Source organism: Takifugu flavidus, chromosome 5, assembly GCF_003711565.1.
Source record: "Takifugu flavidus isolate HTHZ2018 chromosome 5, ASM371156v2, whole genome shotgun sequence".
Lineage (NCBI taxonomy): Eukaryota > Metazoa > Chordata > Actinopteri > Tetraodontiformes > Tetraodontidae > Takifugu > Takifugu flavidus.
Genome location: NC_079524.1, coordinates 12,102,685 through 12,127,845, shown reverse-complemented (window position 1 = coordinate 12,127,845; position 25,161 = coordinate 12,102,685). Strand labels below are relative to the sequence as shown.

The window sequence follows — 25,161 nt, the reverse complement described above, 5'->3', positions numbered from 1 at the left end:
CCCTGGGCTGTAAAAAAAAAAAGTGTATGTGGAGGAAAAAAAATCCTTACGAGAACAAAGAAATCAGAGTGTATTTAAAGAGCAGCGAGCCCGGATCCCGCAGCCTTGTGACTCCGCACAGCAGCGAAGCAGCCTCCGCCTGGAACAGTCGCGGCTCCCGATGGCGCTGAGGATGCGGGCTTCTCTCTTCATGTGCTGCTGCGTCTTGGCGCTGCAGTGCTTCCCGAGCACGCTCTGCTCTCCGGTGAGGGGCTCCAGCAGGTACAAGGTGGCACCGGTGAGTCGGAGGATGCTTTTAGCGCTCCTCTTTGTCGAAGCAGCAGCGGAGTTTGGAGACGTTTTGGACGTTTGCGTGCGTGTGAGCTATCGAGTGAATGCATTGAATAGATTTACGCTCTCCTACTTTAAAGAAAGTTAAACTTTCTTTTTTCCATTCTTTGTCCTGAGATGGACCCCCCCGCGCACACACACTCATACACACGTGCGCGCGCGTTGTTTTGTTGTTTGAATAATAGTTTTACGTCTGCATTTAATGCACTATGTCAAAGGACACTTAAGATATGAGTAGATTAACCGTATTACGCGTAGACAGCTGACCTGCTACTATAATAAAGCCTGGGCAGTCTGCGCACAACGACAACTATAATCAGCCTTTAGTTTTTCTGCCTGCTCAGCAGAAGAGAAAGCATGACTGAAGGATCCTCAGGGCTTCACCCCTGCATGCGTGCTGGATGACAGCAGCGTGTTTGGGTCTTGTCCTCATTCCAGCTGCAGGTCTGATCTCTGGGGAGAGGGAAGGAGGCAAAAGGCATTTAAAAAATGGAAAGGTTGTTGAGTTCCCCTGTGTGAGGGGCAGGAAACACTAATAACAGGTCTTACAGGCATTTTGTCAACAACATCATAAAGCACAGGGTTCCCCGTGTGTGAGGTGTGGAGATGTTTTGGAGATCATAGTTTCATAGCATTTTCTGCTAATGCTGCCCTAAATTGTTTCCTATACTGGAATCTGGCCGGTTTGGAATTCCATTAGATCCACCAGGGCCAATTCGTGCACCTTCTGTTTGTCCCTTCTGTTTGTATCTCCCTGTTTTCTGTTTTCTATTATGACTTCCCCGAGCTCTTGGCCTTTATTTACTCAGGACGATGCGTGCCTCCTGACAGGAATGTCCTGTTTATAGGTAGACAGAAAATACATAATTTCTCCAAACAAACAGCTGACATGCAGACGGAGCGAAGAATGCCGTGAAGCCAGACTTTGGCAGCGTTTGTGAGCCTCAGTCGGTCAGTCGTCACGGAGCAACACTGGCAAAAGATTGACAGAAAAATAATTACACCATCAAACTCAATGTTAAGAGAATTAGGGAGCCGTGTTTTGCCTAAGAATAACATTTTTACCTGAGTGGAAGAGAGCCTGTCCTTGTCCAAAGCAAACATTCCAGGTCGACTCTTCCAGAATCCATTACCAGCAAAAACTATGAAATCACCACTTCCCCCCCATTTGTTGTTTATAATATGTTTTATATTAACCGTGGCATCATTGCATTGCTGACCACATGAACCTGGTCCTGTTCAAGGTTTCTTCCTGTTTAAAGGGAGTGTTTCCTCCCAGTGTTGCTTGTTTGGAGAGGTCAGGCTCTGGGTTTCTTGTTGTTGTATAAATAAAGCTGAACTGGAGTCCAGTTGGACTTAAATTGGCTTCATCACCTGATTGACTACAAATATATTCAAAATGTTCTAAAAATCGAATCATTTCTCAATTACGAGGGTTTCAAGGTCCAAAGGTGACTCGAGCTAGAGGGCGTGCTATTCTTCTGTGTGTGGGCTTCAAGAGGAGGCTCGGTTAAGATGACATATATATCGATTCTGCACAGCTCATTGTGGGACGATTTATTTCGTGTCGTAGTTTGAACCCATGAGCAGCGTTATCAGAGCTGCGTTGCACCTGCAGTGACACTTTTGTTTTGTCTGCGGGTCATTTCGCTGAAAAGTCTAATCTGCAGTTTTGTCAATTTGTTCTCTTGTTGTTGACATAAGAGTGAGTGATTTCACAGGCCTGGACAGGCCTCCGAGTCTGTGGCATTCGGGGCAGCAGGATTCAAAGTGTGCCTGTTTTCTCTCAGAAGGAAGAGGAGGAGCCGGCAGCTCACTTTTCTGATGCTGCTTTTGTCAATAAAACCCCAGCGAGCTTCACTTCTCCTCGCTGTTTTGGCTCATGGTGTCGATGAGAGAGACGATTGGTGGGAGGACCGTGAGAGCAAAGGTGACATTTGTGCCGGCCTTAGTTCCCATTGAGCAGATCTAGGTCACAGCTGCACCAGCCTGCAAGGGGCTGATGGGAAACAACGGGGGGATGCAGTTAAAAGGCATCTCTGAGTCAGTGAACCGGCCTCATTGTGTGTCTGTTATTAACAAACTGAGGGGGAAAAAGGGAGAAAGTTCCCTCTGAGTGGACTGATGGTTCGGTCTATTTCTGGGCTATACCATAAACTTCTGTAGATTCTTGCAAACAAAGATGGAAACTGGTCAGAGGAAGCTGCCTGACCTTGGCTCTATTTGAAGTAGCACATCGCTAGCTGCTAACACATCAGTGTAACTGCTGTGACAACCGGAGGGGCGGAACATTATTTACACCATTTATCGAATATATGAGTGTGTTTCTGTGTTAACCAGCTTCAGCATTTTTCTGAGGTATACAAGGGAGACAAGATCTCCTTCAGGTGAAAGTGGTGAGATGTGTCCTGCAACCAAAGAACCAGAAATTTTTATGTCGTTTACGGTGAAGCTGCTGAAGATTAAAATGGTTTTATACAAAACAGATGTTTTAACTGCTGCACATCTGTAATATAATCAGGGGATTGTTAACCACTTTGAAGCTTATGAAGGCCAACTGATTTGGATCACATTTTCTCCACTGTGGACATTTTATCATGTTCCTCTACTACAGACTCTCCTCAAACCTCAGCTACATTTCTGGAACAGACAAGAGTGACATTTCTGCCGTAGTGACAAAAAATAGCTCTGATTTACTAAAGGTTGAAGCAGACCAACCCCTAATTCATCTGTGACATTTTGACACGTGTTATTATCCTTATCTAAAGCCGCCATCTTCGCGCTAACCATAGTAACGTGATTGGCCATCAATCAACGGTGATCTACGCTGGAATCAACCATCCTGCAGACAGATGGACCGAAGATCTTCTCGCCTGAAGCGTCACCGCCTGAGGATTTTCCTGTGCCAGCAAAGATAAGAGATGGAAGGAGATAAGCATATGGTTTATATCACCATCACTGCTAGTTGTTTCTGATTTTCAGGATTTATAGGTTTAGCGGCGTGAGAGGGCTGATAAAATCTGGCACTACATAACCGCTGCCACTGTCTCTGTTGTTCGCATCCAGGCATTCAGCAGGCATTCAGATCCTGAGATCCCCCCAAACATTCCAGAACATTATTCTGTCTCCACCACAGCTGCTGGACCCGACCAAAGGTTTTTTAGACTATGTATTAGTAATAAAAGCAACGCTGGCCAGGGGAGATGTGCATTTCTATGCTGAAGAGGCTCCTTCAGTGTTTTGAAAGCCAACTTGAAAGTTTACCGAGTTGAGTTCGGCCCCCTGCAGGTTTCGGCTCATGTCAGGCTAAAGCGAGGCGACCCGAGGAAGTGATGATGGCGGGTTTGTTGTCAGGCTGCTCCTCACAGGCGCCGTGTACAGACACGTTCCGCAGCACTGTCTGAATACCACTGTCAGATTCCCTGCACCACAGATCTTGTCATCACTGTAACCAGAAGCCAGATATGTCCACACTTGTAATGGACGGCCCCCACTTGCTCCACCGCCGCCATCACAAATTAACTCACGTGCATCCTGGCATGAAGACTTGACACCTTCGGGCACTGCGCGAACTTGGTGTGTCATCACAAGGTTCTTGCATTGTCAGCAGAAGAGGATGGGCTAATTGCCACCGTTTTCTCGGGTCGCAAACATCCTGACAAAGCCTCCCGACAGACGGGACTTAATGTCGTCTGCTCCGAAATTACACATAACCACGCAGGCAGGGTCACAAGGGTTCTGTCTCATTGGCTGTTGTTGGGGATCAACTGCAAAACAAACCTGAACGATTTAGTTTTCCACTCTGAAAACCCTCAGTTTAAAAGTTGATGCTACTGTAATTGTGGCCTTTGCTTTAGATGTTTCCAAAATGGAGGAATGGTATCTACTGGAAAAAGGCATAAAGCACTAAAGTCTCCCATCCAGTTTAGATTTGAGCCATCAGCCTTTCAATTGCACGTTTCTGCAGAAAACCAACAGAGCTAAAAGCTGGTTAAGGTAGCAATTTTCTCTAAATTGGCCCATTAGTGCAAAGTTTAGCATTCAAAACACCCCCTCCCAATTTTGGCATTAGCGAGTTTAGTGTGTTCTCCAAACTAGTCCTGCACATAGACAATGAAACGGTGAGGTCAAGAAGGTCGTAACAAATTCTGCTGTTTTTCAGGACAAGAACAGGTTTAAGGAGGGATCAGTTCAAAGCTTCGTCATCTTGGATCACCTCACATCTGTTTATCAAGAGCAGTGAGAAGGCCGGGGACGCACTTGTGCCTTATTAGGTCCCCTCTCAACCACATCACACAGAAAGAACATGTCAACAGGAAAGAGCAACTCAAAAATACAGAGTTTACATGAAGGCATCTGGGTCGCTGATCGCATCATAAACATACTGGAAGTTCAGCAGAAATTCTAAATATACTTGCTACTTACCTAATACTTACTAGCTACTCTGAGCTGCTGAGCGGGAAGTTCTTCGGTAGTTTTACGTCATCTTTGGGCCAAAGGGTTACTGAAGGCAGGTGGTTTTCAATGATTAGAATAAATCAAAGGTGTCTGAGCTTGTTTAATCCAGGTGAGATTTGAATAAAATACCAACAAATTATTTTAATTTAGGTCTGACAAGAAGTAAGATTATATTCTAATCACAGGGTATCAGAGTTAATTAGAGTCTGGTGTGGCTGGATCAGTTTAATTTGAAAAGAACAGAAAGTTTGAAGTTAATTTTAGCATTCAATTCTAATGGAATTTGCAGCAAATACTTGATTAATTAATAACATATTTTCAGGACTACAACACATGTGAATGTTTATGGTGCGAGTGAAATTAGCGGGATGGATTACGAGATTCACGTTGCCAAATTAGGCAGCATTTTCTGCATTTTTGGTAAAGAAATAACTCCAACACCAGATGTGCAGGTGCCCTAATCAGATTCCAACACTGCACTCAGTCAGATGTTAAGATGTCATTCTGACAAAGCCCTGCGTAGGCCATTAAAGCCCATGTCTATTCCAGGTATAACACCTCATAAGATGATTCAGCCATTACATCTTGAGGATTTCTCAAGCTCAATTAGCTTAGCACAAGTTTGGCTCCATTGCTTGAAAAACAAAAACCTCTTTATTCATTTAGTCTTAAAATCTTTGACTGTAACAAAAAAAGAATCCAGGAATTAAACTCCGAAATAACTTTTGTTGATGTAAAGTGAAAAGGTAACAATGGGCTCGCTGAAATCCTTTAATACCTTTTTCATTAATCATATAATATGTGTGTCTTTATAAGAATTATATTAAATCCTACCTTAAATATCAATGCTGTATATGAGGGTTAATCCTGAGGGTAAATTAACCTCTAGCCCATGTTCTTATTTTTCAAATCAAGTTGACGCAATTGATCCACTAAAAAAGTATGAGAGATTGGGAGCTAATCTCAGTAAAATCCTGATTTACACAAATTTTTCTAGGCAGTGTTAATGTCGGGTTTGTTGGGATTTGACCTTGAACTCTTGTTTTGAACCCAGAAGGAATCAGACCAGTTTAGAGGTTTACTGGGCTGCGGGGGCAGGCTGGTCAAGCGGTCCATTTGACGCACAGGAGGGTGTCGGTGTGGGTGGTGGGGGTGGGTTACCCTCTGTAACCACATATTTTACCTTTTCTTCTCCCTACGTGAAATCACAATGGCGTCTCCTTGCACAACCTCCACTTTAGCCAAAAGGTTAACGGCCCTGAAAGCCGACGCTCTTTTTTCCTCGGCTCTCCGATGGGGGTCGGGCAGTTTAGGTCTAACCTGGTTCTTATTTGAGGACACAGGTCAGCGTGCATCCAGGTGATTTACACCTCGACCCCAGTCAGCCTACAGAGTGGGTGGTCGGAGGACATAAGCTTGTTTAGGCTGCTGATGAATGCAGCTTTTTAAGTTTCGCTCCAGAAAAAGAGCAACAGGAAAAAAAAAGCCCTCTCTAAAGGTCACTACATGTAACAACCCCTACAAAGACCTCAGCAACGGCCGCTCAGGTCAGTCCTATCCCTGATTTCCTGTAAACAATGATGGATGTCCAGAGCCTTTTTTTTGCCTGTAAATGTTCACCAGGAAAAACCAACAGGGACTGAATTCCAGTATGATTTTCCCCAGTTTCGAGGCATCAACACGCTGCAGACGGGCTTTACACCGCGATAAGGCTTTTGTTGTTTATCTGAAGTTCTGTTGTCAGGCTCTATTCTGCAGGATCACAGATAACAGTGCAGAGAGACAAACCTCTGATGTGACTCATCACCCAAAACCTCCATAAACAAGCTGAGCAACAAGCACACTTCAGCGTGGGAGTTAGCTGAGATTCTGTTTTTTTTAAATAAGTGCGTTCGGAGAAACCTTCTTAGTAATAGAGAAAATTCCCTCTTGGAAAATAGGAAGTTTGTGCAAAATAAACAACTAAAATCCCCTTTAAACAAAGTGAAACCTGACTTGCGGAGGGGGATGTACTGTTCTGTGATCCAGACCCATCAGTCACTGTGTTTCTGCAGTCTGGGGCACATTCCACAAGTCCTGCTGGGTTTTGTTCCCCTTAACTTAGATTGAGTCCTGCAGCGCTGGGCGAGCCAGCCTCATTTCAATTCAAGCTTTTTAGGTGACTTCAGAAAGACTTGGTCCATTTCGTAATTTTAGAATTAGAATATGTTTTTAAGGGGTGTGAAGGACCTGGGAGAGTTTAATTTAATTGTTGTGGGTCCTGCTGAGTCACCGTATTTAACACAATCAACTAATTACATAATAGTGATGATTTTGGGCCTTTTTAGTAGTCGTTGAAGATGGGCAGCGATACAGGCACTAATGACCAAAATACATATAATTCAGTCTAAATAAACGAATAAACAATCAGTTTTGTTGATACAGTTGGAGCTGCATTGAGGAGACACACCCGTTTAAAGTGCGTAATAACCCATTTAGACCATTTGCGGAAAAATAAATATGTTGTCCCCACATTTCAGGAGCTTTACAGCTAAAACAAACAACAAAACATTTTCCTGGACTGACGGCTGGACTAAACGACTGCTGCATGCTGGCCCACGACTCCTGGATCCAACTGACCTGATTCTCATCTGTTTGCTTTGTGCGCTCAAAACCTTCAGTTGTATAGGAGGAGAACATTCATATTTTTCCCACTGTCTCAAAAAAATAAAGTATTTTACTCTTTTTTTTATCCAGTTAAGGATTGCAAAAGAAACCAACTTAATTAGCTTAATCTCAATGTGATTTATCGATAGTGTCTTTTTCCCAGAGATTTTTCATAAGCCGAGTGGTGGAAAAGGAAATGCATATAATTTAGCTGATGGGAGGAGAACACTCTGGAGTTCCCTGGCTTGAATGTGGAGGTGGAGAACGGTCAGATGAGGTGCTCTGTAATTTGCTCTGTGGAAATGAACAAACTCATTTCCTCTGAGGGCTATTAGGAAAAATGGAACACCCTGGTAGTTAGTGTGTCCTTTAACTAGGACACATCGTGGCTCACTGACCTGATTATGAATGTGTTGCAGCACCAGAATCTCCATGTCATTCTTTTTTCTCCTCCTGGTTTTCTTCTAATCCGTCAACCTTTAATCCTCTAATTTCCTCCTGCTGATGACCTTTTTGTGACTCAACGGTATTTGTCATCCTCTCCGTGTTTTGTCCTTCTGATGAATGTTGAACAGAAACTGACCCCATGTTCCAGGTGTCTGAGAAGACCCCGGAGCTGAAGAAGGCTGGAAAGGCTCCACGCGCTCAGGGTTCCATTAAAGAGGCGAGTTTACCGGCCAACAGCTCCAGTGCGTGGAACCGACCCCGCTGCGGTGTGCCAGACTACCCGGCCCAGAAGGAGGTCCATTATCGCGTGCGAAACCGCCAGAGGCGCTTTGTCCTGTATGGAGGACGTCTGGACAGGACTGACCTCACCTACAGGTACAGAAATTGTTGTCCTGATTGTTTTCATAGAAATTATCTGGATTCATTACTCCTGCAATCATCATTAGACTTATTATCCATTTTAGCTCATCTCAGAAAGTTGTTGGATTTTCAACACTCTCTGACATCACATTTGGCCACCAGGTGGCATCCAGGTGTCCTTCCTCTTGCCTGTGTTGCATAAGCATGATCTGGGGATGTGTTCTTGTGAACCGGCTCTGTGATTAACTTGGTCCAACAAGTTCCTAGAGTGGAAATTTTCCCACATGAGCAATCGTGATCATTAAAGTTTCAAAACAGGAATTTGTTGGAACGCATGTCCACGGGCCTTACGGATTGCCCGCTCTTTTACTATTCCGCCTTTGCTGGTTGCTGTCAGAGCATGTCATTCTTTTAATTGCATCGGTCAGCAGCTCTCTAAAATGGCCCTTGTGCAACAGCAGACAGACGGTGAGCTGAGCTCACAAACCTGACCCCAGATAAACGATCGCGTTTGTCTCTGCGGGACAATGATGATGCATCTGAGCAGCTCGACCCAAACACAGCCATAAACGGTAATCAGTGAGCTCAGGTTTAAAAGAAAAACATGTTCATGTATGATCGCTCATTATTACTACAATGCCAAAAATGTGATGACTGCAGAGGAGACATACAGAACAATCTGCACAAGTTTGCAGAAAATCAAGTCTTTTTTGGGGGGCTGTTGATTTCCTTTCATCTCCAGTCTTGGCACCACTGAACGTCTGGCCAGTTTTTGCCGGCTGCTGCCTCTCTGTCTGTGTCTCCCGGGGCCCTTTTCATTGTACGCATTGTTTAAGTCTAAAATCATGTCAAGACAGAAAAAGGGTTCTTATAATATCTGTATTGGTCACAGGCTAATGAAGCCTGTCTGACTGCACCAATAAATGGCCCCTTGAGGCGACACCTGACAGAGCGATGTGGTCAGCCAGGATCAACAGTCCGTTAAGGCGGCATATAATTCTGGGTGGACAATGTGAGTGCTGACAGAATGGAGCCAGGTTAACGAGTGCCTGTGCCTTACATTTTATTTAGAGCATGCAGTATTTGGACCTTCTGAGGCAAGCCCCGACATGAGGCGCAAAGTCGTGTCGGGTGAGCCGACGGCGGAGCTGCTTTAAAGGCTTTAAACACTAAAACGGAGCTCTCAGCCTGCAAATCCCTAAAACCATCAAGCTTCACGTCCAGTTGCAGTCAGCGTTGCGTGTCATCCAGAGTCAAAGACTTGGCTTTTAGCTGGGAATCCCGTGAAAAGAAGAAAGACAGAAGTAATGTGACGTGCAACAATTACCCCACAACTCCGCCTAAGAGCTTCTGTCTCTGCAAAAGAGCCACTCTAAGCTCCTTGATGACATCTGTGATATACAATCATAAATATAATTACACTAATTGTGATTATTTTCCTCTACAGTATGTGAACTTTGCCCTTAGAAAAATCCCTTTGCACCTCTTTTGTGCCGTGTTTGCCCAGTTGCACTTCATGTTTAAGTGAAGACGTATGTTTATTTTCAGCACAACTGGGTTTAGAAGAACATATCTCAATATCTCAGTAAATAATTCAGCTGAATAAAGTAGTTGCTAAGCTAAGGGAGCTTTTTTTTGTCATGCTCTACTCTTTACATGACAAACTTCAGCTATTTCTTAGCACCTAGTAAACAAATCACCCTGGTAAAACTTTCTCCATCTGCTGTAACAAAATTCAAGGGTATCCCGGTGAATTTATAGGTGTTTGCACATGTGCAGAATTTTCCTCCAGACCTGGATGGACACTTGCACTCCTGGCTGCTGGGATAGGGTAAACGGAGAGGGTCAAAGGTCAGTGTGTAATATTCATATAAATATTGACGCAGGTCCGACCTCCATGCGTGCTAGAATGTTTCTACAGATGTCAGGAAGGGACGGACAGACTTGAATGCATCCTCTTGTGTTCGTGACACGACTCGTTAAGTTGTCAGTCGTAAAGTTTAATTTTGTTTTTCACTGCTAATTTCTGATTATATGCACAGACGCCTGAAACCACTGAAATACACCCATCTGGTATCAAGGTAGTTTGTTGATTTTCCTCATCAGCAAAATATGCTGTCAACATCAGGGCTGAAGGTTTCTGCTCATCATATGACTAAGAACATGGATTCCATCAAAAACTTTTAGATGTGATGATTGATATTGTTAAAGACAAAAGATGGATGAAAGGATGGATGTCAAAGCCGCAGGCTGCACCTTCAAACCAAGCAAAATTACTACAGCCTTGTCTCAATCTTGTGGCGTTGCCAGGAAAATATCAACTTTTGCATATTTAGACTGAAGTTCTTCCACCTTAAGCAACAACTCCTGGTTAAGTCAGCTCCTCATGGTCGTTATTCCTAAGTGTCTTCCAAGCAAATGTATCTGTTTTCGATATAGACAATGCTCTTACCTGATGCTACTGTATGTACTGTTGTTTATACGGTTGGTGAGATAACATTGCCCTCCCATATTTCCAAGGTGGTTCTTATCAAAGTGAAAAAGAAGGAAAACCTGGTGTGATGTTTTGATGATCCTGAAGGCATCGCTAACAGCTGACGAGATGAGATAAGATTAGAGGAAGGACTGCGATTCTGGTGGTCCTGCTCTGCCACCGTGCACGCTGCATACATGCTTTGACACCTGTATTGCTCCCTGGCAGGATCGTGCGGTTCCCCTGGCAGATGGGCGAGGAGAAGGTTCGGCGTGTGTTCCGAGAGGCGCTGAAAATCTGGAGTGATGTCACGCCGCTCACCTTCACTGAGGTCCACAGCGGGAAAGCCGACATTCGCATTGACTTCACGAGGTGTGTGTGTTATTGTGTGTGTGTGTGTGTGTGTGAAGACTTTCAAAGCGGTTCAAAAAGATGAGTCAGCAGAAACGCTTAAGGATCTTTCAGCAGCACATATACTTCAGAAGGCCACAAGGAACAACAGATGTTAACTCAAAATAGATGCAAAACTGCTGATTTATGGGAGATCTTTGTCATTGAAATGACTCACTCTTTCATCTATTATGGGTGCTTATCAAAGCATTTATTTATTCCTTTTTATTATCCTCCATAGCCTGAACTGTTGCATCCCTGCAAATTATTGTAGCCAAAGACAGCATCTGAGTAACCTCATATGTCCAGAAAGGAGTATTTCTTGAATGTATAGTAAGTTATAAAAATGAGATGTAAACATGGGGGCTGCTCTATTCTCCAGCTGGGTGTCTGGATTTTTTAAAGGTGTTTCTGGTTGTTTTCCCACCATTGTAACCTCAGAGTGGTTTGAATATGTGTTTGATTTATGCACCTGCAGGTACTGGCATGGAGACAACCTCCCCTTTGATGGCCCGGGTGGGATTCTTGCTCACGCCTTCTTCCCAAAAACACACCGTCAAGGTGACATCCACTTTGATTACGATGAGTCATGGACCCTTGGAAACCACATGGGTGAGTGGTAAGCAGAGAGCAGCCGTCCAGCTGCAACTGTGGGAAAGTTGAACAGGGTCGCTGAAGAGCGCAAACCTGAACCAGACAGTTTGGAGCAGATGGGGGAAGATGATGAAGCAAAATCTGTTACTGTTCTCCACATCCCCCGCAGGCACGGACCTACTCCAGGTTGCTGCCCATGAGTTTGGGCACGTCCTGGGCTTGCAGCACTCCCGTGAGCCGGGGGCCGTCATGTCTGCGTACTACTCCTTCTCGTACCCGCTGAGGCTGAGCGAGGATGACAAGCAAGGCATCCAGTATCTGTATGGAGCTCACCCCCGAGTTCTGCCCACATCACCGCCCCCACCTCCGCCCCCGGCAAACCCAGAGACCAATGAGATTGTCACCAATGTGAGCAGGGCACCATTTTAACCAGTGATGATTGAATGAATAATTGTACAAAGTTATAGAGAATTTGCTGACAGTAGCAGGATTAGCTGCATGAGGGTTTCTTAACATGATGAACAGGTTCTCTTCCTCGTCTCCAGCCCGATGCCTGCCAGACGGACTTTGATGCCGTCTCCATGATCCGAGGAGAGCTGTTCTTCTTCAGGTCGGGCTACGTTTGGCGGATCAGGGACGGCCAGTTGGAGAGCGGCTACCCGGCGCTGGCGTCCCGTCACTGGCGAGGGATTCCCAGCAACATCGACGCCGCATTTGAAGACAAGACAGGAAATATTTGGTTCTTTCAGGGTGAGCAGGAGGTTTCGGGCCGGTCTCGTGCAGGTCGGGGATTCTCGGAATGTGTGATGCACTGTCGGGCAGGTTCGAACTGGTGTGATGGATAATGAAATTACAGTTGTGAAATTATTGGAATGCTGTCTAACACACTGCTGGTGTGCACAAACATCAGCTGTTTTCACCCGAATGTCTGAAATATTTGATGTCATTATCGGGTTCCTGTTCATGGTGGCGATGCTCCTTTTGATGCCTTTGATCTGCTTTTATCCAACCTTATGCCTTCAAAGAGGCTGGAAGAGGGAAGCCAGACGCTGCAGGGCTTCATCAGCTGTCATCTACACTGTAGCACCAACTGATCATTCAAATTAAACATGACACAAAAAGAAACGGGACGGGGATTAAATCTAACCGCCAGGAAGTGCTTAATTGGACACAGCAGTGACGTTTGAGCCATGTTCGCCCTGTTGGTTTGATCATGCTGAGGCAGACATGGAATCTGAATTACTGTTACATCTGGCTGAGCTTATGGCTGGTATGTATGATGCACAACAAGCTGCGTGCACTCGATCGGGTTTTAGCAGTCGCAGCAGAGATTAAATGTCTTTCACGTTAATACTTGATGTGATTTATAGGGAGCGAAGCGGGACAATATCTTGGCATTTAAATGCCTCGCTTTTATGAAAGAGCTCCTGCAGCTTAACATGATTTGTAATCTAGTTGAACCACTTTAAGCTGCATGTTGGAAACATTTCAGCCTCTAAGGCAGGCATGTCCAAAGTCCGGCCCGGGGGCCAATCACGGCCCGCGGTAAGATTTCATACGGCCCGCAACTTCAGTCTTACAATGTATTATTTATGGCCCGCTGGCACTAACAGAATAAATAAATCACTAAAATGTAATTCCTCCTTTCTTGTAGATCTTGTAAAAGACAAGAGCAAAATTTACTTGTTTTAAACTTGAATGATAACAGACAACTTTGCATTACATTTATCAAACTTATGGAAATTTAAGGTATTCCATACAGTTCAGTGTTCAATGCTATCTGACTCTCCATATATGAATTAAAGGCAGAATTGTGTTTTTAGAGTTGTTCACGTCTGCCTGAGTGGCTTATATTTGGTTACACTGCCATTTGAAAAATAAAGAGAATTGTGACAATGAAAATTGTTTTATAATAGTGTACATTTGCATGTAACTTTTCTGGTTAAAAAAACATCAGAAGGATCTACTGGCCCCCGGGCATCTTCACGTTACCAAATCTGGCCCTCTTTGCAAAAAGTTTGGACACCCCTGCTCTAAGGTCTGTTAGAGAACACTTTCATACATGGACATGTCCTGACCAACTATTGAACTGTGCTTGTCCTGCACATCAGCCATCTTGTTTTGATGGTGATGCGCTGAAGCACAAATGCCCTCAATTCATGATAAAACCCTTTCATACCATATCCACCCTCTCTTTTTTTTCTCTATGTAGGTGACAACTACTGGGTGTTTGACGCCGAGCGGCAGATCCGGGGGCCAGAGTCCATCAGGACTTTGGGTCTGTCGGCATCAGGGATCCAGGCGGCCCTACGCTGGGGCCACGACTCCACCTATGACACCTACTTCTTCAGGTCGGGCAGCTACTGGAGGTTCAGCCCCCACCAAAACCGTGTGGAGTCTGCCTATCCGAGAAGCATGCAGGACTGGAGTGGCATCCCCAACGATGTGGACGCCTCTTTCAGGGACATTTATGGTACGAAGCAACACTGGTGTATTGGGATTTGGAGAATCACCACATTGCCTGTGCAGGAGCGTCTCACTGAGTGACAATAAACGCCACTTATTCTGCTTCTCTTTCAGGCTACGCCCACTTTATCCGAGGACGACAGTATTGGAAATTCGACCCGGTGGGCATGAACTCGCTGGAGGGCTACCCTCGCTATGTCGGTGCGGATTTTTTTAACTGTAGAAACGCGTGAGTTAGGCTGCGGAGAATCAGAAACACATTTCCCCACGATTTTTTTGGCATTGAAGAGGAAAATCTCGGATCAGACTTATTCAAAGTGATGAAACCCTCTCTTTAACTTTTACTCCTAATGTTCATACTCACCAGTTTCAGCATCTTCTCAGGAAAATCAAGGTTTGTTTCCTCAGACTTGGCACCTCCTGTGCAGCTATACACATATTTATTTTGAGTGAGATCTGGGTCCAGGGTTAAGAACCTCAGCTCTTAAGTTTTTCACCATTATCCATGTTCTTGTCGATCCTCCTGGGAGTGTTTGAAGAGTGGCGTCAGCCTGCAAGAAGGTAGATTTCTCTATCAGCTGTTTTATAAAGCTGGAAGAGATAACTTTTGTTATAATATGTTAACTTAACTGACGTTTATGATATTTTAGACATTTTTAAATCATCCAGTGTCCTGGGAATTTGACTCACATTTATCTTTAATTAGAACTCTTTGATAATTATATTACTTACAGACATCTGAAAACCTGTCATTTAAGCAGTCATTGCTGGTTTGAGTGGGTGGTCCTGCTCTGGGTACCAATGGAACGCCTCCTGTCAAGCAGCGTTTATTCCCACACTGAGCCCCCAATCTTCTGCATCCATCTAAAGACACGTGCACTCCTAAGACATAAAGGCGCAGTTCCATCTGCTGCTGCTGTGCACGTATTTGGAGTTGGTTGCATTGAGATGAACAGATTAGTTGCTCTAAAAAGGCTGCAGCAGGTGGATGAAGGGTGGCCAACAAAGGTGATGTGGATGAATGAATAACAACTCTGATGAGGTGCTAGCATGAAATGTATGCTCCTACAGTCACGTCTAACATAACAGGCCAACGCACATTACGTTCACTGAGGTGCAAATAGCAGCGTTATCCACACGGGTTAATGTCACTAATCTTAACCTTTTACTGTTTTCTGGTGCTGTTTCGCTTTATTTTGGTCATCAACCGTTTCACCTCAGTTTTCTCCGAGAAGCAAAAAAAAAATCTAGCAAAAGTATTGGTGTGTAAGATTTTTGAAATGTAAGATATATTCTGTTCATTTTTCATATTTGGTAAGTGTGGATAACCACAAAGGATAAAATTAAACAGTGTTTGAGGAATTTAGACAAAAACCCATTACGGTGTGTCAGTCCGGAGGTGGGGAGGCCATTAAAAACTCCAGGACGCCATCTGGAGTGTTGCCGTCTCCTTGCAGGAGGTTCCGAAGCAGCGCTTTACTAGTGCGACACATTCAGGGACAGCAGCTGCCGGGTGCATCAGAACAAACATTTGGTTCTTCCTCTGCTGCTCAGGTCATTTTGTTGAATTACTGGAATCGTGCTCATGTGATGGACGATGCTGGTGGAAAGTGCGGGAAATGGTCAAAGTGTGTCAAAGTCTTGACTTTGCTCATTTTGCCATTTCAGACGCAGACTGTTTTTATTCCTGCTACGTTCATTCCACAGTTTGGTGGTTAAACCTCACACTTGCAACGATCAGTGTGGTAAAACTGAAAGCAGCACTGGGTTTCTACTAGGAACTCTCTTGATGTATTTGGGCTTTAACACACTGAACTACCGGTAACTGTTGGTTTGTGACCTCAAGGGAAAATGTTTAAATTATTATTTTCAGGCTCCATATTTATAGTTTAGTGACATAATCACAGTTTCGTGCATCAGTATTAACAATCTGTCTGTCATATATGCTTTATCTTTTGATTTCAGTTAAGTTCTTAGATGAACTGCAGTATTTTTACTAAAGGATCAGAGTACTTCTTCCACTGTTGGAGAGACCCAAAACAACCTGTGTAATGACCTCAGTCTGGGTCTTTGGTTCACGTTGAGACACGCTGATTTGGCACTTCCTCTGCCTTGACCGTGATTGGTGGCCGCACTTGAAATGTGAAGGTTCAAGGTGCAAGACGCTTGTGTTTGTCATGTTAGTTTCTCAGTGCAGGACACTGTGGACGTTTGATTCACTTCCGTCTCTCATTTCAACTGTTAGCCGGTGAACTCGACTTTGAAAAACTATTTATGACCAAACAACAGTTTGTTGTACATGTCTTTGTTTTTACTCACGTGTAACCTGTATTCTTGTCATTGAAATGTAGAAACGGTGCATTTTTTTTTAACTTTCTATTAAAACTTATTTTAAATGAAACCTTTAATCTCTGTCTAATTACCTTAAAGTGAAAATGAAGACAAAATCAAGCTTCTCCACTGAGTTGCAGCTTAATTTAGTCTGTTCTTACATCTCATTTGATGTCAGTTTGAACCACTTATTGGCTACATGCTGTGGTATACGCTCCCATAATGGCAGAGTTCTCAAATGCATTTAAAATGCTTCATGAAACTGAACAGGGTTCCAGAAACATCCATAAAACTTCACAATGGTTGTTTCACGGCAGCCCAGGGGGACGTTTGTGGTAAACACATGTACAGTATCATTAACCTGGAATGTGAAAAAGAGCTTCTGGCAACAGACTGCTGAGCATCATCCAGGGGACACAGGTTGGATGTACACTTGAATATGGCTGCTAACTGATGACAAGCTCACTTGGCACCAGAATTTTTTTTTAAATTTAATTATTGTTTTAATATGTCCAATCATATTACACAAATTCCTTCTCTGTCTGTGAGAAAAAACACTAATGCAATATAGAATATATGATTCAAAAGTCATCATAGTATGAATGCATGATTCTAATAAAAGAATTGGGTGACTGAGAATTCTAAAAATAGAATATGTCATTTAAAACTAAATATTTTTTAAATGACATTTATACAGTTTGTACATTCATATCAATTTTCTGTTTGAATAGATACCTTTAAAACACACATTTACCCGAATGTTTTTAAAAAGCATGTCTTTGTCTTTGGACCGTGATCACTGTCATCCTACAACGTGGAAGTTGACTCATCGGTCGGAACACACGACTATGACCTCCTCCGGTACTTTCTTCTTTCTGGGAAATGTATTTTTCTTACTCGCTTCTTTCACTATGGAGGCTATGTTGAGGCAAGAGTTAAAAAACTACAACTGAGTGGCCCGGAAGTGATCCGCAGAGACGTTGCTCTGCCAATAGGCAGGTAAAATGTTGACCACCCTGTCTGTACAGCTTTTATTTCTTTTTAACCCGGTTAACAGCGTTTTACAGCAGCTCTACTGCACCATAGCAGACAGCTGTAACTGCGATTTCAAACCGAATATTAAAGGTAAGACCATAAGCTGTCGCAGCTAGCTTATCTATGATGACAAGGGTAGCTTCCTGTTATCACGCCGGCTGGACTCAAGGCACAACTCACCAATATTCACGTTATTTATTTCTATTTTTGTTTATTTGTTGGTCAGTCTTTTAGTCTGTCGGGTACAACAGAACGTTAGCTAGCTTCTTCTTGTTGTTACGGTAAATGTGGTGTTCTGAGTTTGTTATTTAAAACCATTTGATGTATCATTTCACATTCGCATTTGAATTAATGAAGACACCGAAATGATGGAGTCATCTTAACTAACCGGAGTGATTTAGTTATTTGTATAGTTGCCTGAAAGAAATATCTACAAGGACAGTAGTGTCATGTTGACATTATTCTCAATTACATATACGAAATTTAAAAACGATAAAGCTACCTCAAAATGAGTCGGTAGTACCACTATCACACTCTCCTGTTTATCAGAATAGCATCAGAAACACTTATCGATGGTCTCAACACGTTATCCTTTTATTCCCTGACCAGACCTGGAATGGGACCTCTACAGAAACCTTTATGGACAACATCTGGTCCAGGATATTGTTTCAGAGGAGATGGCAAGGTTCCTCCAGAATAAAAACCCAGACCGTCCCCTGGTTCTGTCCTTTAACGGCCCTTCAGGGACAGGAAAGACGCTGGTCAGCTCCATGCTGGGAAATCATCTGTATGGGTCAGCAATGAGCAGCCCATATGTCCATCAGTTTGTTCCTACGTTGCACTTCCCTTTACCTGACCGGGTAAAACAGTACCGAGTAAGTTGGGAATTGGCACAGTTCTGCTCCTTATTAGAACTTTTGTGTGGCTGAAATTCTGTTTATTTGTTGCCAGGAGGACTTAAAGAGCTGGGTGCAGGGCAACCTGACGGAATGTGCTCGCTCAGTCTTCTTTTTTGATGAGATGGAGAAGATGCCTCCAGGTGTCGTAGATGTCTTGGAGCCCTTCCTGGGGCCGTCACACGTTGTGTTTCGTACTAATTACCGCAAGGCCATCTACGTCTTTATTGGGTAAACAATCTGGATTATTTAACAACTTTCAGTCTGAAATCAGGCTTTGCTTCTATGAGCTGTGACTTAATCCATAGTTTTTGCTCCCTTTTCTCAACTCTTCCCACAGCACTACTGGAGAGGAGGTGATTACCAGAGTTGCGTTGGAGAACCGTCAGGCTGGACGGGACAGAGAGGAGATCAAGTTGCATGACTTGCAGGAAGCCCTCACACAAACGGTTCACAACAGCAGCACAAGTAAGTGGGGCTCAGATTGCATTCCTGGTAATTTAGAAGAAGCCATTTAAATCAGGCCTGCCAACGCTAACAGACAAAACTCTCAATTGGCTTTTACTGTTCATCATCGGCGAAGCTCTCGATTTACCGGTCGATCTTCCTTCCTACCCTCACCTATGGTCATGAGCTTTGGGTAATGACCGAAAGAACAAGATCACGGGTACAAGCGGCCGAAATGAGCTTCCTCCGTAGGGTGGCTGGGCTCTCCCTTAGAGATAGGGTGAGAAGCTCTGCCATCCGGGAGGAGCTCGGAGTAGAGCCGCTGCTCCTCCGCGTTGAGAGGAGCCAGATGAGGTGGCTTGGGCATCTAGTTAGGATGCCCCCTGGACGCCTCCCTGGTGAGGTGTTCAGGGCATGTCCCTCCAGTAGGAGACCCCCGGGGAGACCCAGGACACGCTGGAGAGACTATGTCTCCGGATGAGCTGGAAGAATTAGCTGGGGAGAGGGAAGTCTGGGCTTCTCTGCTTAGACTGCTGCCCCCGCGACCCGACCCCGGATAAGCGGTAGAGGATGGATGGATGGATGTATGTTGGGATCATCAGTTCATCCATTCAATCAATCCAATAAGCCAATTTGCCAGTTAACTGTAGCGTTGTTCCAGCTGCTGTAAGTTCCGGTGATGTCAGACGAAGGGAACTGAAGGGGTCCATCTGTCTGGCTTCCTCTTTCTCTGCAGGTGGCTTCTTCAACTCCAGCATCATTCAGCAGAGGCTCATCACCCGCTTCGTGCCGTTCCTGCCGCTCAGCCGACACCACGTGGAGCGCTGCGTCCGCTCACAGCTCTGCTCACAGGGCTTGTGTTCCCGCGATGACATAGTGGAAGCAGTTGGGGGCGCCATGACGTACACTCCCTTCCAGGGACACTACTTCTCTTCCACTGGTTGCAAGGCTGTCACAGCAAAAATCAACCTCTTCCTGTGAGTGGAGGAGCAGCTGATTTTAACTGTGGGAACTACTAAAAAGACAAGTCCATCCATTGGAGCTCAGAGCTACACCAGATCAACAGAGATTCAGAGTCAGAGACACATCCTGTAGGTCGAGTCAGGGAAAATTGAACTCGCAAGATGCAAGATTCATTGTGGTTTTGGAAAGTTATACTTAAAGCATCGGTACAGAAACGGCTCCTGCACGCCCGAGTGTGAGCTCAAAAGTTGGATTTTCCTTGAAGGCATTGTGCTGCTGTTCCGCCGGGCGGACTCGGAGCAGTTTGGTTTTCCTACCAGTAGGTGGCAGCAGAGACTGAATTTCCATGCGTGAAGCGGAGCAGCTCGGACAAAAGTTGGAGAATTTACTTCTCCGAAATTGATATTATGTATTACTTTTTTAAAATATAAAATATTGTATCTATTTTGTCTGTATTTAAACGCACAACTCCACTTTAAAATGTGGTGGATAAAATTGACCTGATTTAAAAAGATGTCCGTGTTTGTTAGTGAACTTATCACTTTCAAGCATCCAACCAATTATTAGTGTTATTTATCTGTTGCATCAACAGGTAATAGTAGGAAAACATAAACAGCATTTCACTTAAAAGTGCAAAAATAAAGTTTAAATTGTAAAGTTGTAGAGCTCTAAATAGAATAATGCACACACCTTAATATTCTGTGAGGTTTTCATCAAAGTTAGTTGATTGGTAAAATCTCTAAGATTCTGTGTTTATTATCTTTATAACACATGGGGAATCTTTAACCTCTGTCACAGTGAGCTACATTATGCGTTGTCGACATGTGGCATTTCAAACATGCTCTATTTGTTCTGTTGCCAGGACGTTGGTGACTGCAGCTTCCTCTTAAGGTCATTTTAACTTGTGCGCATACAGTATAATAAATAACACACCATGCTGTTTTTCCTCTCAGCCTTCTGTTCTGCAGGTTTTAAACCACCACAGTCACCACTCTTAATGCTCCGATTGGGTCATCGGGTGTATGAAAACCTGCATGAAAGGTCTCAAACAGGTGACACATCATCATTATTGACACTTACTCACGTGTACTTAAACCTATATTTGGAACTGAAAGATTCAGATTCAGATTCAGGTCCTTTATTGTCCAACACGGGGAAATTTACAATGCAACAACAGCAAGAGCACGCAGAGAAAAATAAGATACAATAGAATAGAATTTGGAATATACAAAGAGGATGTATATTTACAATAATCCAGGTAAATGGATACTCAGCCCCTGTATACCTGTACATAGTACAGAGGGTGAATACAATATACATATCAGAATATATAATATTCAGATTGTACCCCAACTTTTCATTAGCCTCCCATATCGGTCTCACTTCACTGTGATCCAGCCATGATGACTTTATCAACACCCACCCGCGCACACACACGTGCACACACATGCGCACCACCACATAGGCAGATTGAGGAAGATGGGGGGGTTCAAAGGTCAGCTTAGAGGCCTCCTCAGCCCAGCTGCTGCAACGTCATCGCTGTGCTCCGGACAATGAGACGCACATATGCATACATAATAATGCATTGATACACGTGCGCGCACACACGTTTGTGTTTGACCTTGGGGCCTGCTTTCACACGCTCCCTGCAGAACAGCTGGACTGACCGCTCGGTTCCGTCACCGCCAACAGTGAGGGACGGACATTCCAAACGTGCCCGATTTTTGAGTTTAGTTGCGCAACAAACGTGTTTGCAACTCTTCTTCTTTACTTTCTCTTCTTCTTTCCTCCCTTCATCACTTCTGTCAGCGTTTGGGTGTAGAGAGCCGGCATTGCCTCGTCACCCCCTCTCAGCCCTGGCTTCTTCCTCCCCTCCATTGAGGGGTGTTTGGTAACAATGGGACGTTGCTCCTTCCTTCCCCCACCCCACCTCCCCACCCACCTCCACATCTGTGAGTGCCCCTCTGTCTCCTCATTCTTCTCTCTAACCGCTCCATTATTGGGCCTCTTTCACTTGTAAATGTGGCCAGCGATACTTCTGATGGGTCTTTTATGCACGCGGCCGGGGTCAGCAGAGAGGTAGGGGCAGGAGAGGTGGGTGGGTGTATACAATGAGGGGGTGGGTCAGGGTAGAGGGTGGTGAAGGAGGGCTGCGGTTGTTTTAGGGAGCCTTGCAGAGTTTTTTCCCCCTACAGACCAGAGTGTGAGGGGACAATCGTGACAAAGAGTTAAATCCTTTTTTGTGGATGCAGTCATTTGGGACAGTTGGAACGGGCCCAGCTCTCAAATTCCTGCAGCCGGAGGGTCCATGATGGAGCGCCGACACGGGTGAAAGCTCAACAGTGAGAAATAGTTTACTGGTGTCCAGATGGAGGAGACATCATATCTAAAGAGTGGCTATTGTGTGCAGAGCAAAGTCAGAATGGGGGTTTACTTCCGGGTTCTGAAACTTTTACTTCTAAATACACAAGTATTACACTTTTGTTTTACTGCATCTATTTAACAACTGCAACAAGCAGATTTTCTGATTATTCAACACATTAGAACCAAAGAAATGCATTTTAAAATTATCAAACATGTTAATTGTGTTTTTTTCCCCACGTTACTTGAATTGGATACATACTAGAACCATCCCGGGAAGTCTGTGGTCATTGTTAAATTTATGCTTCAGATTTAATGACCAGTTGAAATAAATGTTCCCCTTGATTAAATGTTTAAAATGTGCATTGTGTAAGAGTCACAGGAAGATGCAGAGTGAGAGAAAGTGCAGTAGAGGCTCTTTAGCATTGCACCACTGAAATCAGTCAATCGTCACCTCATCTGGGCCGAACCTCATGTGCAACCCTTCAAAAGTGTCAGAAAAGCCGTTTGAGTGCCTCAGATCATGGCCCACTGCTGTGTGCTTATGTAATGAGCAATAATACATTCAATGACCATCGACCGCTTCGCAAAAATGAGTTAATTTATGCAGCAATTTTCATTTGCAGAGGCCATTTTGGCAGCAGGCCACCAAAATATAAACGAAGCGTTCCCGTAATTGTTTTGTCCATTCTTGAGAGCAGCGCCTGAATGCATCACGCTAAAAATAATTAAAGGAAGACTCTTTGAGTCTTTCTTTGAGTGATTTAAGATTTTTTTTCTCTGAAATCCAAACTGCTTATTTTTACTGTAAGTGATCAATTTATCTGTGTTTTGTTTCCCCCAATGTGGAGACATTTGGAAACAGCTACGAGCCTCTGTGGAATTCTGGCTGGTCGCAAAGCTGCTGTATTCTACTGGGCAGAATAATTCAACGAGGCTCTAAAAGCCTCATAGAAAACATTATTCTTTTAAAACTGATATTATCTAATATAACTGCAGCATGTCTTGGAAACTGCTACATGACTTTTAATTCAGTGGTGAGAGAAAAGAGCGTAGCCGCCGTGAACAGTTCGCCTCCCTGTCAATCACCTCTGAAAATGATATTCCGATGAAGGACAGGAAGTAGTTGTAGGCGGGAAACCTATCCAGTTACTTGGACATTTGAGTGATGGAAAGTGCTCCAGGGGGTTCCACTAATGGTATTTATGACCAACATTCTGCAAAATAAATCAAAACTTTTGGTGTTGGTGTGATTTTTCTGCAGCATAGTTGCGCAACCAAGGGTGGTCTGAAGCGTGTGAGTCGTTTCTCAGTTATAGGAACTCCTTCGTAACTCCGCTCTAGTTTTAGGGTCCACAGAAGGATGTGCCAGTGATACAATATACATCGATCGAGTAAACACATTAGCAAAACACCACCAAACTCCATTTTTAAAATGCTGCGTCAACTCGCTGGAAAAGGGCCAGTTGTGGTCATTCGCAGCATTAAGAAGGCAGAAATGTTGGTACCTCCAGCAGCAGCTTCTGCAGACAGACGCCCTCTGGATTGGATCCTCAGGCTTGTGCCACCAAAACTTGGATGCAAAGCAAACTCGCCATGACAGGCTGCTGCTCCACTTGTGGTGTGATGGTTCCCAGAAACCAAATCTGGATTAAGAGCTAAAACTCCATGTGAACTCATCACCTATTTCAACATTTCTAAAAAGGCATTGTGCAGGAAGAAGACGGCCGTTGTCTTCCTCTGAGGACATCCAGGCTTCTGTTGTGTGTGTGAAAGGGGTAAATCATCCCAATTAGAGACACAACAGGGAAGAAGTTCAACTTTTGTGTGTTACATTTCTTATATTTGTACCACGGAGATGAGGTGTGATGATGGGCTGTGATGTCCAGGGCTGTGGCTTCATGTTGGCCCCTGAGTGGCCTCCATGGTGTCATGGCCTGACCAGTGTTCCCTGGGATTATCTGTTATTTTAGCTTCTGCTCTGACCTCTGCCACACCGACACACATTCACACACATGTGCACAGCCACTGCGCACGGCTGAAGGGTGGTCTCGGCGGCAATTGAGTCTCCAGGACAACAGGTGGACAAAGGGGACGCGGCGGGGGGAATGTCAGGCGGGGGATGGAGGGTGTCTGGGTGGAGGTGGGGTGAAGGGTGACTCCTGGTGAACGCTGATCACAGATGAGAGGGTGCTGCTGGGTGTAGAGGTTGGGGGGGCTGGGTTGACCTTGGCCTCTGTGAGGTGGTCAGATGGGGTGCGAAGGCCACCGGCCGCGAGGGGGGGAGCGTGAAGAGGGGATAAAGGCTTTGACGCCTCCCGTTCTCTTCAAACCTGCAGTGATTAATGACAAAACACACAAACGCACAAGGCACGCCAGCTGACCCCTACGAGCCCTCTGCCGAAGCGGCGGCACTGGCGTCTTTGGTGTGGTCACTTTTCCAACACTTCTGATTGATGAGCCATTCCTTTCCCACCACAAATTATGGTAATAATGCGCCGAGAGATGAGGTGCACGTCTGCAGCTGCTCCGCTCGGCTCCCTGATCCCATACAACAAGGGCAGCTCAGCATTAGATATAGTTTGAAGTGGGAAAAGTGGGACGGTTTCATCCTCCCATCTGGCATGTTGGAGAGGGTTCTCCATCTACCATAATTGTATTCTTTAAGATTAAAGATTATGTATATCGAAGTCAAACCCAAACTGATGTGAAAACATATAAATCTGCCCCTTTTTCTCCTACTTTTCGCAATTTTTCCTTGGGCACTTTTGTTCCCTCCTAACTTACGGATGTCAAAATAAATGACAACATAAATGTGACTTCTGAATTAATTCCCTCTTATGAGACAAAGGAGGGAAGAAATCAACGTGCGCAACATGCATTTCGAAATCAAAGCATCTGATTGAGTGACACTGAAAATGTCCCGCAGTCCTCCTGCACCTGTTCTCCACGGAGGGATCTGAT

At 44.5% G+C, this 25,161-nt stretch overlaps 2 protein-coding genes across 4 annotated transcripts; both read left to right on the top strand.

Moving 5' to 3' along the window:
• The first annotated feature begins 22 nt into the window (after nucleotides 1-22).
• LOC130525680 (stromelysin-3-like) lies at nucleotides 23-16,565 on the top strand. Of its 3 annotated transcripts, none has more exons than XM_057032707.1 (8): nucleotides 25-244; nucleotides 8,030-8,256; nucleotides 10,943-11,086; nucleotides 11,583-11,716; nucleotides 11,868-12,106; nucleotides 12,244-12,448; nucleotides 13,911-14,171; nucleotides 14,279-16,565. In XM_057032707.1, exons 1-8 carry the CDS (start codon nucleotides 161-163, stop codon nucleotides 14,395-14,397), a joined length of 1,413 nt encoding a protein of 470 aa, XP_056888687.1. In that variant the 5' UTR covers nucleotides 25-160; the 3' UTR covers nucleotides 14,398-16,565. The 3 variants fall into 3 exon arrangements, 2 of the variants coding, with proteins under 2 accessions (XP_056888687.1, XP_056888686.1); XM_057032706.1 differs by having other exon boundaries at nucleotides 28-277; XR_008950548.1 differs by lacking the exon at nucleotides 14,279-16,565 and having other exon boundaries at nucleotides 23-277; nucleotides 12,244-12,968; nucleotides 13,911-14,050.
• Nucleotides 16,566-17,460: 895 nt separating this feature from the next.
• tor2a (torsin family 2, member A) lies at nucleotides 17,461-20,778 on the top strand. Its single transcript, XM_057033733.1, has 5 exons — nucleotides 17,461-17,620; nucleotides 18,140-18,405; nucleotides 18,482-18,657; nucleotides 18,767-18,894; nucleotides 19,610-20,778. Exons 1-5 carry the CDS (start codon nucleotides 17,500-17,502, stop codon nucleotides 19,852-19,854), a joined length of 936 nt encoding a protein of 311 aa, XP_056889713.1. The 5' UTR covers nucleotides 17,461-17,499; the 3' UTR covers nucleotides 19,855-20,778.
• The last annotated feature ends 4,383 nt before the right edge of the window (nucleotides 20,779-25,161 follow it).

Coding starts and splice junctions, on each gene's coding strand:
- LOC130525680 (XM_057032706.1), top strand. CDS start 161: ATGGCGCTGAGGATGCGGGCTTCTCTCTTCATGTGCTGCTGCGTCTTG. Junction 278..8,029: donor GCAGGTACAAGGTGGCACCG/GTGAGTCGGAGG, acceptor CCCATGTTCCAG/GTGTCTGAGAAGACCCCGGA. Junction 12,107..12,243: donor CCAATGAGATTGTCACCAAT/GTGAGCAGGGCA, acceptor CCTCGTCTCCAG/CCCGATGCCTGCCAGACGGA.
- tor2a (XM_057033733.1), top strand. CDS start 17,500: ATGTTGACCACCCTGTCTGTACAGCTTTTATTTCTTTTTAACCCGGTT. Junction 17,621..18,139: donor TTTCAAACCGAATATTAAAG/GTAAGACCATAA, acceptor TTCCCTGACCAG/ACCTGGAATGGGACCTCTAC. Junction 18,406..18,481: donor ACCGGGTAAAACAGTACCGA/GTAAGTTGGGAA, acceptor ATTTGTTGCCAG/GAGGACTTAAAGAGCTGGGT.